Source organism: Physeter macrocephalus, chromosome 11, assembly GCF_002837175.3.
Source record: "Physeter macrocephalus isolate SW-GA chromosome 11, ASM283717v5, whole genome shotgun sequence".
NCBI classification, from domain to species: Eukaryota; Metazoa; Chordata; class Mammalia; order Artiodactyla; family Physeteridae; genus Physeter; species Physeter macrocephalus.
This window is the reverse complement of record NC_041224.1, coordinates 173,098,547-173,115,952: the sequence shown is the minus strand read 5'-3', so window position 1 is coordinate 173,115,952 and position 17,406 is coordinate 173,098,547. Positions and strand designations below refer to the sequence as shown.

The 17,406-nt window shown below is 39.8% G+C and overlaps 1 protein-coding gene across 3 annotated transcripts in view; it reads left to right on the top strand.

Annotated features, from left to right (window-relative positions):
* Positions 1-17,406, top strand: part of DICER1 (dicer 1, ribonuclease III) — a 63,610-nt gene that overhangs the window by 38,321 nt on the left and 7,883 nt on the right. For all 3 annotated transcript variants that reach the window (XM_024131137.3, XM_028496365.2, XM_028496364.2), the window contains 13 exons: positions 306-548; positions 1,120-1,274; positions 3,873-4,005; positions 4,987-5,062; positions 5,741-5,880; positions 7,772-7,951; positions 8,181-8,394; positions 8,596-8,749; positions 9,737-9,919; positions 10,198-10,303; positions 10,737-10,912; positions 11,910-12,690; positions 15,501-15,656. In XM_024131137.3, the coding sequence (XP_023986905.1) occupies positions 306-548; positions 1,120-1,274; positions 3,873-4,005; positions 4,987-5,062; positions 5,741-5,880; positions 7,772-7,951; positions 8,181-8,394; positions 8,596-8,749; positions 9,737-9,919; positions 10,198-10,303; positions 10,737-10,912; positions 11,910-12,690; positions 15,501-15,656 (2,697 nt within the window). The remainder of the gene's footprint in view (positions 1-305; positions 549-1,119; positions 1,275-3,872; positions 4,006-4,986; positions 5,063-5,740; positions 5,881-7,771; positions 7,952-8,180; positions 8,395-8,595; positions 8,750-9,736; positions 9,920-10,197; positions 10,304-10,736; positions 10,913-11,909; positions 12,691-15,500; positions 15,657-17,406) is intronic.

The following is a 17,406-nucleotide window of genomic DNA, read 5'->3' as shown; positions in this document are numbered from 1 at the left end:
AGAAGTGGATTCGTTTGGTCACTTTGGTTATTAAAGAAGCCAGCGCCTTCATCTTGAAGGCTGTGATTTGTCCGTGGGTGCTTCTGTAAAATAGAAAGGCGCTTTGATTTTTCAAGTCCTATTCAGTTGAAAATCTCATGTGTTCATGCGTCTCGAGTTTTGTGTGATGATGTCATCATCTTTAGCCTGGCCTGGATTCAGCGTGCTCAGAGTATTGTCAGAAATGACAGTTGTCCCTTGATTTTACTACATTGTTTTCTTTGGAAAGTTTCTTAGAATTGCTATCCTTGGTGGATTTTTTTCAGGTACTTAGGAAATTTCGAGCACATGAAACCAACCTGCTTATTGCAACAAGTATTGTGGAGGAGGGTGTTGACATACCGAAATGCAACTTGGTGGTTCGTTTTGATCTGCCCACAGAGTATCGATCCTATGTTCAATCTAAGGGAAGAGCGAGGGCACCGATCTCTAATTATGTAATGTTAGCAGATACAGACAAAATAAAAAGTTTTGAAGAAGACCTTAAAACATACAAAGCTATTGAAAAGGTAAGATTCATGTGTTATCTTTAAGTTGTTTTTATGTGTATAGAAATAGTTTTATCCTCAGAGAATAGTCTCAGCAGAGGTGTGCAGTGTGTACACTGTTAGAAAGTTGAGAGTAATCACACAGAGCCAGCAGTATTTTACAATAAAAGAGCAGTGAAAACGGTCGTATGGATTGTTGGGGAAGAAGACCTGGAAAGTGTACTGTTTATGTGGACAGTGTAGTAACAGTTGATTGTTTGAGGTGCAGAGTGATTTGAGAGTGATGACATAGCCCCTGTACTCATGAAAGACTGGGGATCACGTGTGTGTGTGTGTGTGTGTGTGTGTGTAGGTAGGTAGGTAGGTACAGTACCTTTTAAGCCTTGTTACCTGTATGGGGAACTTCTCCACATGATTGGAGCTGGAAAGGATTAATTAGGAGAAATTTTCAGCAGCAGGCAACTATGGAGTATTGAAGTGTATTTAGGAGAGATGTTTCCTGTCAAGAGAGCTTTTTCTGTAGGTACAGAAGCAGACAACTAATGGCAGAAAAAGCATTTGTTCTCATAAATTCTGTTTTTAAAACGTTCAGATCTTGAGAAACAAATGTTCCAAGTCAGTTGATACCGGTGAGACTGACATTGAGCCTGTTGTGGATGACGATGATGTTTTCCCACCATATGTGTTGAGGCCCGATGATGGTGGTCCACGAGTCACAGTCAACACGGCCATCGGACACATCAATAGGTATGGCATCAAACCCTTTGCGTGGGAAGCCTGGGAGAACTGCGAGATTTAGGTCTAAACCTATAAGTATTGTGTTGTTTACCTTTTGCAGTCACCAATCTTTTTACTTATGGCCTGTGATACTTTGATGAGAGAAGGAAAAGAAGTTGCTTTTTTTTGTTCCTTGTTCCTTTTCGTCAGAAGGCAAAACCAGTGTTGCCTAGTAATAAATGTTCAGTTCTCATTGGCAAGGCTGACAGATGAAGGCATGCGTGTTTTAATTAGATTGAAGTTAATTTTGCAACACTCACTCTCCTTTTATAAATCTTGAAACTTGTTTTGTGTCATGAATGTTGGTGGATGTTGAATTTTCCATTAGCAGTAATGGAAGATTATGATAAATTAACTTATTATTATTTTTTTTTGGAGTATGTTCTGTTTTACTTTGTCCTGAGTTAGTGATAACATCTCTAAGAACTAAGAAAAGCAGATACATAGCTAGATTATGTATCAGGATAAATTTTGTGCAGAGGCAAAATAAAGGAGCAGAAAACATAAGATTTTCTTTTTAACTTTTTATTTTGAAACTATTTTAGACTTCAAAATATTGCAAGAGTACTACAAAGAACTCACATATACCCTTCACCCAGAGAGACCCATTCAAGTTTCACGAGAATGTTCTTGGAGTGAAAGGGTCCAGTCCAGGATCGTGGGTTGTACCCATTTTCCTCATCTCTCTGGTCTCCTTCAACCTGGAACCATTCTTCAGTCTTTCCTTGACTTTAATGACCTTGAAACTTTGGAAGATGACAGGCCAGTCATTTCTCAATTTGGATTTATTTGATATTTTCTCATGATTAGACCCAGGTTATGTGTTTTGGGGCAGCATATCACGGAAGTGATGCTGCGTTCCTTTCATTCTCTCTAACGGGGTCACTCTGTTTATTTGTCCTCTTATTATGGAGGCGACTTTGATCACTTACGTAAGGTCTGCCAGCTTTCTCCACTGTAAAGTTGCCTTTTTCCGCTTTATAATTAGTGACTGTTTCATGGGGAGATATTTTGAGATTATATGAAATTTATTCCTCTTCCTAGTTTCACCCATCAGTGTCCGTACTCAATTGATATTTCTTGCCTGAATTGATTATTTCTGTGATGTCTGCAAAATGGTGATTTTCCAATTGCATTATTCTTTCTGTATTTATTAGTTGTCATTTTACTGTGAGGAAGAGCTTTCTCTGCTCTCCGTTTATTTGTTCCTTTTATTTTTTTATCCAATGTGAACTAATGGGCTCCTGTTTTATTCAGTCATTTATGGTCTTTTACTATCATTTATCTTGTTGTTAAAATGGTGTAAAATTTGGCTGGCGGGGGCCCCTTCATTCTAGTTTCTGTGTCTTTTTAACACGTCACCATTATTCTTGGAACATTTCTGTATTTTATGGCACACTAAGATGTTCTAGACTCATAATTTCCCTGCCCCAGCCTAGATGTTGGCTATTTCTCCAGAAGGTCCTGGTAGTTCCTTTTAGTGGAGAATGAGTTGTGTTTAGAAACCAGGATCTGCTCACTAGGTGTGTTCGTTGCCTCTGGAGTATTACTGCTACCAGGCTGTTTAGTAGATGGAGCTAGAGAATGTTTATACCTATTCACGTACACGTTTATATTTATATAAACATTTACATAAACACACGTTTGTAGTTATTTCTGTATCTGACTACCTGTCTGTTGTCAACTCCATTTTTTAGTATGACACCAGAGGGTTTATTCTAGCTTCCCTTTTTTCCATCTTTGTTCCTGGCTTTTTTAATGGTGAGGAATCTAATTCCCATTGTCCTCAAAATAGTTACTTGACTGTTCAGTCTCCCTGTATGTAGCAGTCTGCAGGGCTGCCACCATGTTTCGGTGCCCTCATTGCACAGGTCCTGACCTTGCAGGGTTGCTACCCATCCCAGTGCCCTCCTTGCATGCGTCCTGGCCCCCACTGGGTTGGCTTCCTGTCCCGGCACCCTCCTGACTTGGGCCCCAGCTCCCTCGAGGCTGGCTTCTTGCCCTGCTTGCAGTACTCTCCTTGTGCTGCCGCTGGGTGGTCGTCTTGTCCTGCTGCCCTCCTTTGTGTGAACACTGGGCCCGCTTCTGATGCCTTCCTTGCATAGAGCCCAGTACTTGTTGGCAAATGTAAGATCATTAAGGAGCAAACACTGGCAATTTATTCCCTTAACGGATCCTGAACAGTACTTTCTGCACAGTCCAGTCATAGCACTAGACGTATATAGCTGTTTATGTTCAAATTTCAATTTTAATGAAAATTAAATAAAGTAAAAAATTTAGTTCCTTAGCTGCCCTTGCCACATTGCACGTGCTCGGTGGCCTCCCTGTCAGACAGCACAGACACAGAAAGAACATCATTGCAGACCGTTCCATTATGTGTGTACATGTCCTGTTCCATCTTATTGAAAGTTTGAAGCAGTGAAGCTCAGACTCCACTTATAAATACCAATCCAGTAGAGGGGAAGAGGGGCCCAAAAAAATCAAACTTCGGAATGTGAATATCAGTAAAAATGTTTTCCTCTGTTTCTCAGTTGTAGACACAGCATCAGAATTTCTTTTTCTTCACAGATACTGTGCTAGATTACCAAGTGATCCGTTTACTCACCTGGCTCCTAAATGTAGAACCCGAGAGTTGCCTGATGGTACATTTTATTCAACTCTTTATCTGCCAATTAACTCACCTCTTCGAGCCTCCATTGTTGTAAGTTTAGAAAAAGAAACGATTGTGCCTTAAAATATGTCATTAATGGATTTGTTTTCAGCTTCTCTAAGGCTATGCAAGTTACAGGTAAATTTGGCTTTAAATCTACTTTAAAAAGTAAATTTGTAAATCTCTTTTGTAGTCAACTATATGTTCAAATCTTCAATAGACTATATACTTCGTAGACTCCCAGAATTAGATTAGATGACCTCTGAAGTTTCCTTTAAGATCTTACTACTATAAACATTTCTGGCAGAATCATTGAGCTGTGGCTTAGATACTTACAGTGACACAGAATTCATTAAGTGCAGTTGGGTTGCTCTAGTTATTTTTTTGTTGACTTGAAAATCAGCCTTTGTGTAACTACTATTCTTAGTCTCAATACTGATATATTAAATTCTTACTAAAATTTAAATTCATCAAAATTGTAAAATCTTAGTTATAACTATGTAGGTTTTACTGGGCAGGCTGTTTTTTTTTTAATTAATTAATTTATTTTTGGCTGCGTTGGGTCTTCATTGCTGCGCACAGGCTTTCTCTAGTTGCGGCGAGTGGGGGCTTCTCTTGTTGCAGAGCACGGGCTCTAGGCACATGGGCTTCAGTAGTTGTGGCACGCGGGCTCGGAAGTTGTGGCTCGCAGGCTGTAGAGCGCAGGCTCAGTAGTTGTGGCGCACGGGCTTAGTTGCTCCGCAGCACGTGGGATCTTCCCGGCCCAGGGCTTGAACCCGTGTCCCCTGCATTGGCAGGCGGATTCTTAACCACTGCGCCACCTGGGAAGCCCTGGGCAGGATTTTTAAAGATGGCTCTTCAAATATGGAGATTAGGATTTTTTAAAACTTGCTGACGTTTTTCAAAGTGAAACTTTGTTCTGGTGAATTTCAACTTTAAAGATTACGGGGTAGAGGTTTCATATATGTTTTACCCACTAATGATAGTACAGCTTCATGCGTGTATGATGGGCACATTTTTTGTTACTTTCAGGGTCCCCCAATGAGCTGTATACGATTGGCTGAAAGAGTCGTAGCTCTCATTTGCTGTGAAAAACTGCACAAAATTGGTAAGAGTGTTTGAAAGGCACTTGTAAATAAAAATAAAGTTAAAAACACTGTAAAACAAAAGCACATCAAGGGCTTTATAGGGGCCTAAGGATTTTGCGGGCAAAATCCTTTGAACTTTTTGCTCTTGGTGTGCTTTGGTGAAGAGAGATGTAAGTATGATGTAACTGAAGATCCTGTGTAAGATGGAGGAGCTCTGTTTTCCACAGCTTAACAGCTACAAATTACTTGCTCCCATTTCCTGACCTCTTTTCAATATATAAATACATAAAGGTCTTCTAGTAACTGTTGAATCATGAACATTTGTGTTTTATGTTTTAATGTATCGGTCTTAAATTAGTCTATGTTAGTGTACAAATTAAAACTTTTTTTTTTAATGGGAAGACTCGTTTTCCAGTGGCATTTGTAAAGGGATGACGTATGCTATTTTTCTGTTCATGTTTTTATTTTTTAATCTTAGAACAGAATTTATAATCCTGATCATATTGAATATACAAATGTCAAAATAGACTTTGCTTTAAGTATCACATCTGATTACTTTTGTATTTTTAAAAGCACAGATGCTTTCGTTTTCATGACTTTTCCAGTTGCTTCCTAACACAGTGCTGTTCTGGATTATTCACTGACGAGTTAGAGAGGCAAAGTCAGGATTGTTTGTTAATTCTCTTTAAATTTCTTAGGCGAACTGGATGACCATTTGATGCCAGTTGGGAAAGAGACTGTTAAATACGAAGAAGAGCTTGATTTACATGATGAAGAAGAGACCAGTGTTCCAGGAAGACCAGGCTCCACAAAACGAAGACAGTGCTACCCAAAAGCAGTTAGTATTGGTTAGAACCGAGTAAAAATCTAGCCTTTCTGACTTTATTTCTTGCTATATCAAGTCCAGATTCCTTTGCTTGGCTTCCCAAAACCCTTGTAATTTAGCCCACTCTGTGGATCTCGGCTCGTTTCCCTGCCTCGTTCACAGCTTCTCTCAGATCAGCCCCTTCGCTGTCATGTGTACACTGTGTACTCTTTCTCATTTCAGACATTGCTTTTGTTTTTCTTCTCAAAAGGATTCCTGGATTCATCTATCAGATTCTATCCAAAGTGCGTTAATTTCATTTAAAGAGACGTACTTTGTTTCATTCACTTTAGTGTCAAGGTTCTTGCTTTACCTTATGTTTGGATCTAAAACATCCAGCAGGTGCAAGCACAGTTACTTGTCGGGAGTTAGAATGTGGCTTGACTGGAGTTAAAATTAGTTTTTTCAATGTAATGTGTCTAGCTGGATCTGTGGCGTAGTTCTAGCTGTAACCATACTGGGCTGAAGTACTTATTTAAAAAATATTTGTCAGTATTTTTACCTTATAAAAATCCCAAACAGAAGCAAAAATCTGGGGCTTCCCTGGTGGCGCAGTGGTTGAGAATCCGCCTGCCGATGCAGGGGACACGGGTTCGTGCCCCGGTCCGGGAAGATCCCATATGCCGCGGAGCGGCTAGGCCCGTGAGCCATGGCCGCTGAGCCTGGCGCGTCCGGAGCCTGTGCTCCGCAGCGGGAGAGACCACAACAGTGAGAGGCCCGCATACCGCAAAAAAAAAAAAAAAAAAAAAAAAAAAGGAAGCAAAAATTTGCTGTGTACTTTCATCTTGGCCTAAATGTATGATTTTTTAATTTTTGCAGTTTTATTGAGTTTTTACTTTTTTAAGAAGTTTGCACCCAGCTAAGCATTTTCAAGATTCAAAATCATGTCAGTTTTTCAAAAATCATGAATTAAATTATCTGATTTTCTGAAATGCTTATTTCCTCATATCCAATTTTCCTGCTTTAACATTTATCCTAGCGATTACTGGACTAGTTTCATATGACAAATGTTATCACTACTAAGTGTTTTGAGAAGCATAGTACTGCTTTGCATCCTGTTTAATTAATAGGTGCATTCTGTATTATCTGATATTCTATTAACTATATCCCATAGCCAGCATTTCTGTACCTTTTAACTGTGAGCATAATTATTTATGTTATTGAGCCTCAGAAACTGCAAGACTTTTGGGTGAGGTTGTATAATTATTGAAAGTTTAGAAGCAATCTTAGTTTAAGTCTTGGTTTACTCCTTCAATGAGATGGCCATTAAAAATGATACTGATTTGTATTGACCCTGAAAGATGTTCTCATTGTAGTAACTGGAGATAAAAATCAGGTTCTGATACAGTCTTTGTTTTGTGATTCCATTTGTAATGAAAAATATGTATGTGTATATGTTTATATATATTTATTCTGGAATGTATACATTTATTCCAGAAAAAGTCTGGAAGATGATACAGTATATCACAGTGTTAATAAAGGTTACCTTTGGGTTTCAGGATTACGTGGGATTTTAAAAAAATTGGCTACCTTTATTTTCTGGTATTCTACAAGTGAGTAAAGACTAAGAAACCCAAGAAAGAAAAGAGTTTGTTCTCTAGTCAAAAGAAATAGATCAAATGCACAGTATTGTGTTGAAAGACCCTACAGTGTTTGGTGGTTTTATATACTTTTGCAGACCCCGAAGTGCCGACTCTCCAGTGAGGTTAAGAAATGAGGAGGTCTCTCCTGCCTTTTGGCTATTTTCTCAGTTTTCCCTCATCAGCTTTTAGTAAAGCCAGGAATAAATTTGTTATCTTGCCAACATCCGGAAAAGAGGTTAATACACTTGAACTTGAAGCTTAATTTTCCTTTCCAATCCCAGATTCCAGAATGTTTGAGGGATAGCTACCCCAAGCCCGATCAGCCTTGTTACCTGTATGTGATAGGAATGGTTCTAACGACACCTTTACCTGATGAGCTCAACTTTAGAAGGCGGAAGCTTTATCCCCCTGAGGATACCACAAGATGCTTTGGAATACTGACAGCCAAACCCATACCTCAGGTAGACATTTCATAATGACTGTTTATGTTGAACTGTCTTGTTCTTTTTTAAAAAAGGAAAAGCTACTTTAACTATCTTTTGTTACCTCAGAATGTTTAATATTTTAAAATTAAGGTATCTCTTCTGTTCCCCTGATACAAAGCACCGTTCCTTTTCTGAAGTTAAATGTTTGTAATGGGCTGAAACATCTGCTAACCTTGGGGGTGCATTATTTTTTTTTTGTGTTAAGATTCCGCACTTTCCTGTGTACACACGCTCTGGAGAGGTTACCATATCTATTGAGTTGAAGAAGTCTGGTTTCACGTTATCTCTACAAATGCTTGAGTTGATTACAAGACTTCACCAGTATATATTCTCACATATTCTTCGGCTTGAAAAACCTGCACTAGAATTTAAACCCACAGACGCTGACTCAGCATACTGTGTTCTACCTCTTAATGTTGGTAAGAAGGAGCCAGACTCTAAAGTGTTTCTGTATACTAGCTGAAAAATGAAACTTGCTTAACAATGAGCTTATTGTCTATACTACAGAAATATCTTTGATAACTCTGAATTAGACACATGTAATGAATATATAGCTTGAGTAAAGATCTTACCTGTATTATTGTATTTTAACAAGCTAAAGGGTCTTTTTCTTCTCTAAGTTAATGACTCCAGCACTTTGGACATTGACTTTAAATTCATGGAAGATATTGAGAAGTCTGAAGCTCGCATAGGCATTCCCAGTACAAAGTATTCAAAAGAAACTCCCTTTGTTTTTAAACTAGAAGATTACCAAGATGCAGTTATCATTCCAAGGTAAGATTTTAAGTGGAAGGCTAAGTGGTGGTGATACTTCGTTTCAGAAGATTCCTTTGTTCATATGGGGAATGTAAGTGACCTGTGACTTTGGCATTGATGTTACTAATAGAAAATATAGGTATCTCTTCATGGTGGACCTGTTCTCTCCAGTTCACTTACTTAAAAAACAAAACCTAAAACACTGTTGATGACGGGATTTTGCTTTGTGAAGGTCAGATCATCTGAATGATGTTGATAGGCTTTCTTCTTAAAACCTCCGTCCTTTTAATCCCCAAAGTCTTAAAAGAATTTGGGTGTAAATAATAGTTTATTAGAATTGTTAAAAGGCATAGTGTTATTAAGTGCAGTGAAAACAGTACATGACTATGCTTTGTTTCTTATTTTGTAAAAATTTAGCGGATGGAGTTTTTGAGCAATAAAATTAAACATTGCACTTTTTAAAGGATTGAAGTACTGGCTGCAATTCAGTCTTTGGTTTTGGTTTTTGTATTCTTCTTTCTTTGTGTACTTCAAAGCCATATTTTAAATGTTAGCTAACACCAACCTATCAATATCATAAATGGCGCAGTAATACATTTTATGTGGCAAGTGTCTTTCATGTTTAGCGTTAGTAATATACACAGTATTTACTTGGTTGTTTAGATATTGAAAGTTTTCTATACTGTTTATACTGGTGAAATTAAGAGATATTTAAAGGTGCCATTTAGCTTTCATGTGTTATCAAAGTATAGATATTTAGAACAAGGACAGTAGTAAAATAGGGGGAAATGGGGAGTCAGTTTTTACTTGATATGAATATAGTTCTTCTCGTCTTAAATCCACTTGAAATGTATTATTTAGAATTGAAGTTTCATTAATGTTATTTATTTTTAACCTTTTTGAACTCTTTAAAATCAAATAATTTGCATTTCCGTATTAAAAGCAGTTGTGTTTTGAGAATAGTTGATTTAAACCAGAGAGTCACTGATTGTTTTTCCTTTTTAGATATCGCAATTTTGATCAGCCTCATCGATTTTATGTAGCTGATGTGTACACTGATCTTACCCCCCTGAGTAAATTTCCTTCCCCTGAATATGAAACTTTTGCAGAATATTATAAAACAAAGTATAACCTTGACCTGACCAATCTCAACCAGCCGCTGCTGGATGTGGACCACACATCTTCAAGGTAAAGGAGCTCTAGAAATGACATTTGGATTTTACTTGTGCCGTTATTTCCGGAGGTCAGTCGGCAGATGTGGAGGTTCACAGTCCGCACAGCCCACCTGTATGCGGGCTCTGAACTCGGGAGGCCCTTTGCACGCAGAGTTGCCCAGAGTGTGGCGCGGCGGTCTGCAGTTTAAGTGAGCTCGTCAGGTGACTTGCAGGCCCACTGAAGTTTTAGAACCACTGTGAGAGTGTACTTGCTTTTGTCTGTTTGATAAAATTATTTTGAAATTTTTATAGACTGAATCTTTTGACACCTCGCCATTTGAATCAGAAGGGGAAAGCTCTTCCTCTAAGCAGTGCTGAAAAGAGGAAAGCCAAATGGGAAAGTCTGCAGAATAAACAGGTAGCGAGTTAATTGTTACTAGCATAACTTAATGTTTTGAAAGATAAGTTTGAATTTTATTTTACCAAGTGAATTGAGTGATTCGTGACGTTTTTGGAAGTTGCCCAACCCTTAGATTTTGTTAGGCTTCAATTAGTATGATGTATTGACTTCCATTTGAATGTCTTTTTGGTAAGTGTGAGAGGTTTGGCTTTTATACTTGATCCACTGATAGCAATTATATCATGAAATCATCCATGTAAATCCTAGGATAAATCCCATTTTCCTTAAAGGATTATTTTTAAAAATATGTTTAAGATTTTTTGCTAGTGTGTATGATTTTTGTCTTCATTAGTGAAATTGGTCTTAAGTTTTATTTTTTCTTCTCTTGTGTGTTTGCTTTCTATTTGTCTATCCACAATTTATATTTATCCACATTTTTGCTTACTCAAAGATACTGGTTCCAGAACTCTGTGCTATACATCCAATTCCAGCATCACTGTGGAGAAAAGCGGTTTGTCTCCCCAGCATACTTTATCGCCTTCACTGCCTTTTGACCGCAGAGGAGCTAAGAGCGCAGACAGCCGGCGACGCTGGTGTGGGAGTGAGGTCACTGCCCGCGGATTTTAGGTACGCCTGTGCTGTGGGCCGGGAAGAGCTCGGCTCGTGAGGTCCTGCTGGCAGAGGAGCGGAATTAAGTTCACATTTTAATTGTATGTAGAATAATTTTTAAAAGATTAGAAAGAAAACGTGGATGCCTAACTAATCCGTGAAATAAATGCATTGTTTGACTCATAAGTGAAAAATCTATACGTTGGGTCAATGAGTCTAACGTTCTTGGGAAGTTACAGCTGGAGAGGAGAGCCTGAGGTCAAAAACAGTCATTCCCCCTTCAGAGATAGCAGTTAAAGTGAAAATGAAAACAGTTGTTTGCCACTGCTGACATTTTAAGACGCTTCCTTTTTTATGAAATCAAATGTACATGAAAGAGCAATTGCCTCTGTGTGGTCTTTGTCTTCATTATTTTCTTCTCACCTGTCAGGTCTCTGCAGTCTAAAGAAATTATTGGTTTAATCACTCAAATTTATTTTGGTTATCCAGTTGGCAAGACCAAGATGATTCAGGAAATGAGGAACTTTATAATAGCAATGATCACGCCTACATTTATTGAGTACTTACTACAGCGTCAGACACTGGCTTAAATGCTGTAGCTCATGACAGATGATTTCATTGTTAGGATCCTGTGGCGTAAGAGGTGTTAGTTCCTCTTCCAGGTGTGGAAGCTGAGGTACCGAGACGTGAAGTAAGTTGTCCCAGGTTACCCAGCTAGTTACCTGGCTGGCCTGGGGTCCCAGCCCTCGCAGCCGGTGGCTCTAGGTCCCGTAGGCTGGCCCCAGGCTTCATGAGCTAAGCCCCACACTGTGCAGAGACCCATGTCCCACTTGATGGTTTACACTGTGCAGAGTTCCAGGTGTGTTGATTTCTGCCTTGGAAACTTATTTATCTTCTAAGGTAGGAATATTTTTTATAGGGATCTTCATTTATTTAACTTTTACTCGAATTGCTCTTGCTCTAAGCCTAGCCTTTTTGAAGGATCTGATGAAAAGCTATAAAAATGTCTTTGCAGATACCCCAACTTAGACTTTGGGTGGAAAAAATCTATTGACAGCAAATCTTTCATCTCAGTTGCTAACTCCTCTTCAGCTGAAAATGAGAATTACTGTAAGCACAGCACAATTGTCGTCCCTGAAAATGCTGCACATCAAGGTGCTAATAGAACCTCCTGTCTAGAAAATCATGACCAAATGTCTGTGAACTGCAGAACGTTGTTCGAGTCACCTGGTAAGCTCCAAATTGAAGTTTCAACAGATCTTACAGCAATTAATGGTCTTTCTTACAATAAAAATCTTGCCAATGGCAGTTACGATTTAGCTAACAGAGACTTTTGCCAAGGAAACCATCTGAATTACTACAAACAGGAAATACCTGTACAACCAACTACCTCATATCCCATTCAGAATTTATACAATTATGAGAACCAGCCCAAGCCCAGCGATGAATGTACTCTACTGAGTAATAAATACCTTGATGGAAATGCTAACAAATCTACCTCAGATGGAAGTCCCGCGATGGCCGCCCTGCCTGGTACTACAGAGACTGGTAAGGCGCTCACGGACAGGACGGCTTCTGAGCAGAGCCCTTCTCCCGGGTACTCCTCGAGAACGCTTGGCCCAAACCCTGGACTTATTCTTCAGGCTTTGACCCTTTCAAATGCTAGTGATGGATTTAACCTGGAGCGGCTCGAAATGCTTGGCGACTCCTTTCTAAAGCATGCCATCACCACGTATCTCTTTTGCACCTATCCCGATGCTCACGAGGGCCGCCTTTCCTATATGAGAAGCAAAAAGGTAAGAAAGCATCCTTTGATTTTGAGAGTTATATTATTCAGCGTGCATAAAAGTGGTTTCAGGCATCGGTTAAATTTCTGAGGATGAGGAAAGCGTTGCCGCAGGGATTGCCACACCCGACGGGGCAGCTGGAGCCTCCTCTGTACCCGCGTGGGGGTGACACTGAATTTCGTGCGGAATTAAGATTGAGGGCAGAAAAGTAACGAAGGTAAATATTTAAATGATGATAAAAGAGGTGTCACAAGGCGCCATGCACCTGCTTGACAAGTAACACACAAAGCTGCTAAGCGCTCAGAAGGAAGGAATATCACTCGTGATCGGGCGAGGCGTTAACGGAAGAGGTGCGTTTGTAGTGCGTAAGCAGGGAACATGTGGCAGAGCGTGTCAGGACTCGGTGAATGAACTGTGCAAAGATCCGAGAAGAGACTTAAAAAGGCGGGTGGGCGGAAGCTGTATTATGGAGGATCTTCAGTGCCAGGCTAAAGAGCCGGCACTGTTTTGAATGAGGTGCGTGTTGAGGGTACTTCTTGTGTAAGGGACTATTAATGTTAATAAAGCGGTAGTTTTAAATGGTCAGGCTGGAAGCAGAATAGGGCATGAGTTGAAAAGCAAAACCTAACCAAGCTGAGTGATCATTTGGGCCTTTGAAGAAGTCTAAGCTTAAGCAGAAAATGAGACAGACGTAGAGTCTGGCAGCAAGGAAAGCACTGAGGGGAGTGAGATTTCAGAGGCAATGAGAATTTTAGCCGACGCTTCCAAGTACTCACTCTAGCCAGACACTACCCTCGTCACCTTACATATATTAATTACCTAATTTAATTCTGTATACTTCTATTTATTTTATTTTTTTTGTAATTGTGTATACTTTAATCATCCCCATTTTATAGCTGAGTATACTGAGGCAGGAGAGATTACCTTGTTCAAGTTAACATGGCAAGTACGTGGCACGGCCTAGACAGTCTGGCTTTAGAAACCTCACTCTTGACCATTACACTGGCCTCCCTCTGAAGTTCTCTGTAACACTAGGCACTGCACCGAGTGTTCTACACACCTGCTCTTTCCAGTCTTCTCAGCGTGCCCCTCAGCGGCAGATGACGTGTCCCCATTTTGCCGTTGAGAAAACTCTTGCCTGGGGAGTGTCATTGGCTCGTGCAGGTCATCCAGCTAGTCTGGGATGGTCAGGAGCGTGACTGAGGCCGGAGCCCATAGCCTTGCCCACTCTTCTCTGCTGCCTCCCGGTAGAGAGGGTGATGCGGTGCTAACGACCATAGCAGCTGGGGCATGTCGGGGCTGGTGCTGAGGAAGACAGAAGTGTAGGAGTAAGGTTGGGGTTAGAGTTTTTAGACCTCATGGACTAGAAAGTGGAATGTTCAGGTAATTAAGAATTCAGGACTTAGATGCAGTCTGGGGAAACAGTCTTCGTAAGAGTGATAGTTGAGAACAAATGAGATTTCCCGGGGGTGGTTATTGCAGGAAGAGAGTATCAGAGGCTGGGACTGGGCATAAAGTCACAGCATGCTCTTAGGTAAGAAAGAAATTGTTTTCCTTTTGGAAAGTTCATCCATCGTCTGCTCAGAAAGCTCTGACTCCTTCTGTGCTGCAGAAATCACCGTCACTCCCGCAACGTGGGTGGTGGGGGGGAGGCCCTTTCAGGGCGCCCCCGGCCCCAAGTGTCCCGGCCGGGCTGCCTCCCCCGGCTGGCCTTCACGGGACCCGCGCACACAGCCTGCTGTTGCTGCTTCCCCGCTGCCCGCCCGTTTCTGCGGGCTGAGCTCTGCCTGCCCCGCCTTGTGCCTCCCATGGGCCCTTACTGAGCTCTTCTTCCTTTTCCACCCGGCGGACCGTTTCTGCTGACTTTGAATGTGCTTTCTATCCCTTTCACGTCCCTGTCGCACTTTACCCTCTTGTTGGCATCTGTGATGCTGTGTTCCCATGGTGTGGAAAGGGAAGCCAGCGTGTACTTAAGCCGTGCGGGCGGCGTGGGAAAGGGCTTCGGCTCAGAGTGAGCGTCATGGGGGGGCTCCCGGCCCGGCCTGCGGGCTCCAGGGACCGCTCCTCTGTCTCGCTGCCCACCAGCGCCTCTCCGACGTGGGTGCTTCTTCAGGGGTATTGAGTTACGTGGACAAAGGGCTCATGAAGTACTTAAATAAAAAGGAGCCCAGTTTTTAGAAAGTGAAAATGAGATTGATCGTTCTAGACCTTGGTTTCCAAGTAAAAACGAGATAGAAATATGGATTTGAGTAAATTAAGGAGGAGATGGAGGCCTTAGGAAAAACAGACTCGAGGGTAGACAGTAAAGCTGTTTTATTGATGACAGTAAACATGGAGTTTTTCTTTATTGCCTTTTGCTCTATTTTAAAATGGTTGAACAAAATATCTTGAAATGCCATCCAAAACTAAGGAATAATATTTGAGAAAGCATTGCAGTCGAAATCATATTTATAGCTTAGGTTCTAGGAACATAAAATTATTTTAGCTCAGTTCAGTGCCAATTGTCACTTTATAGCTAGAGTTTATGGTATTTCCTCCTTTTATTTCATTGACAATATTGTGACATCTTGGACTTATGTGGAATTGCATTCTTTTCTATTTTGATAGTCCCAATTAACAATTTGAATTTTATATCATCAGATTACATGAGAATTTAATATTTCCTATCATGAAGAGGTAGAGAAACTATACAGTCTGAATAATTGATGACCAGTTATGGAATATGAAGAATATTTAGCTAAAAATTATGTTAATGCCTTCTATGAATTTCAGCAGTGACTGTTTATGGATAAGTATCTTATAAATTTTTTCCGCTAAAGGTCAGCAACTGTAATCTGTATCGGCTTGGAAAAAAGAAGGGGCTGCCCAGCCGCATGGTGGTGTCGATATTTGATCCCCCTGTGAATTGGCTTCCTCCTGGTTATGTAGTAAATCAAGACAAAAGTAACACAGAGAAATGGGAAAAAGATGAAATAGTAAGTTTTTGGTAAATGGATGGATTTATTTTTTGGTGAGGGGCAGAGTCCTGTTCTGTTAATTTTTTGTTTCTTTTCCCTGGTGTGTTTATAGTAGAGTAGAAATTCAATATACTGAATTAATTCCTTTAAACAGACGTCTTTTCACTGAACTTAGAACGGTGTTGTAATTTTGATAGAGAACAATTTCTGTGATCTTCCTTTTCCAAAGGCAAAAGAATATCTGATGCTGTGACTCAAAAAAAAAAAAAAAAAAAAGCAAAGCTCTGTAACATTTCACTTTAATATTACATATTACGATTTATTGTAGATCCTTAGCTCTGTTCAATGAAATGACTTTTCAGTGACCTATGATCTCCAATCTGTATGTGAAATAATTTCAGTAAAATCTTGCTTTTGCAGCTCAGGGCTTTCTCAGGACTATTTCTCCTCTTGTGACCTTAAAAAAAAAAAAATACATAAAGGTTGTAGTTTTCTGGAAATAGTGTAAATCTTGCCAATGACTTTAAGTCTCCAAACGTTAGCTGCAGCTGCTTCATTTTGTCCTGTCTCGAAGGCCACCAGAGGGCACCTCGGAGGGCCTTGCGAGCCGGAGAGCTGTGGAAGCAGTCTGTCCAGTGTGGTTGGCTGGGAGGCCATCTCGCAGGCAGTTTCATTTTTCAGGCATTTATTTTGCATTAATGATAAACTGGCTCGTTGTTACTTCATTTCCAGGTAGCATGCTCTGTGACTCTGTTTTGATTTTTACTTATTCATTGAGTATATTTTTAACTCGTGTAGTATTCGACTTACTACAGAAATTGAACTTACCTGGAAAAGCATTAAGAGACTATTTTAATGCAAGTTGGGTTAGAAAAATTATATATGTTATTAATTTAGAAATAGAACCTTAGAGGAAGAGGTGTAAGATTTTGAGAACTTTAGAGAAAATATTGCATTTCTTTGGAAAACATTCCAGTAACACATATCCTGCCTTATAAATCCTGTTTCATAGTATCATTGGTGCTTAAAAAAAAAAAAATTTAGCATAAGGGTGATGTTAGTGTGTCCTTTTAATTTAAAAAAATTTTTTTATTTTAAGATACAACATAAAGTTCTTATTTTCCTTAACATTTCAAATGACCTGGCACTTTGGTTCTTAGAATACATTAAATACTGTTTATATTTTCATTTAATAATTTCTACTTCTTGAAATGGACCATTATATGATATTGGAAAGCATGTGCTGGATCCATTCCTGTTCTTCCTGCCTCGCTCCTCAGCAAATAGGTTTAAGTGAAAGCTTTGCACATAAATGCCAAAGGTGGGAATAACGCAGGTGGAAGGTGAACTTGACCTGTGAAAGGAGTTTCATGCTGGTGGTTTTGTTTTGTTTGTTTGTTTGTGTCTGTTTTTTTCGGTGTTTTTTTGAGAGCTTGAAGTGCTCTTGGAAACCATTTAGTGAGGTAGACTCCCACTATTTTGCAGATAAAAAAACACGAAACCCAAAGGCATTAATGAACTTTGCCCAAGATCACACAGCTTATTTGTTGATAAAACCCAGCCCTTGTTGTGTGTTTTGCCAGCGTCTGGTTATGATAGCATCTTACTAAAGGTATATGAGGATTTTTTAAGATTAAAAGTATTATTTAGTCTTTTTTTTTTTTTTTTAAGTTGAAATTTGGCCTTTTTTCCCGAAGGACCAGATAGTCAAAAATATCTCACGTTACTTTGGGAAAGTGTAATTTTTATTAGGCAATAGTCCCTAGAG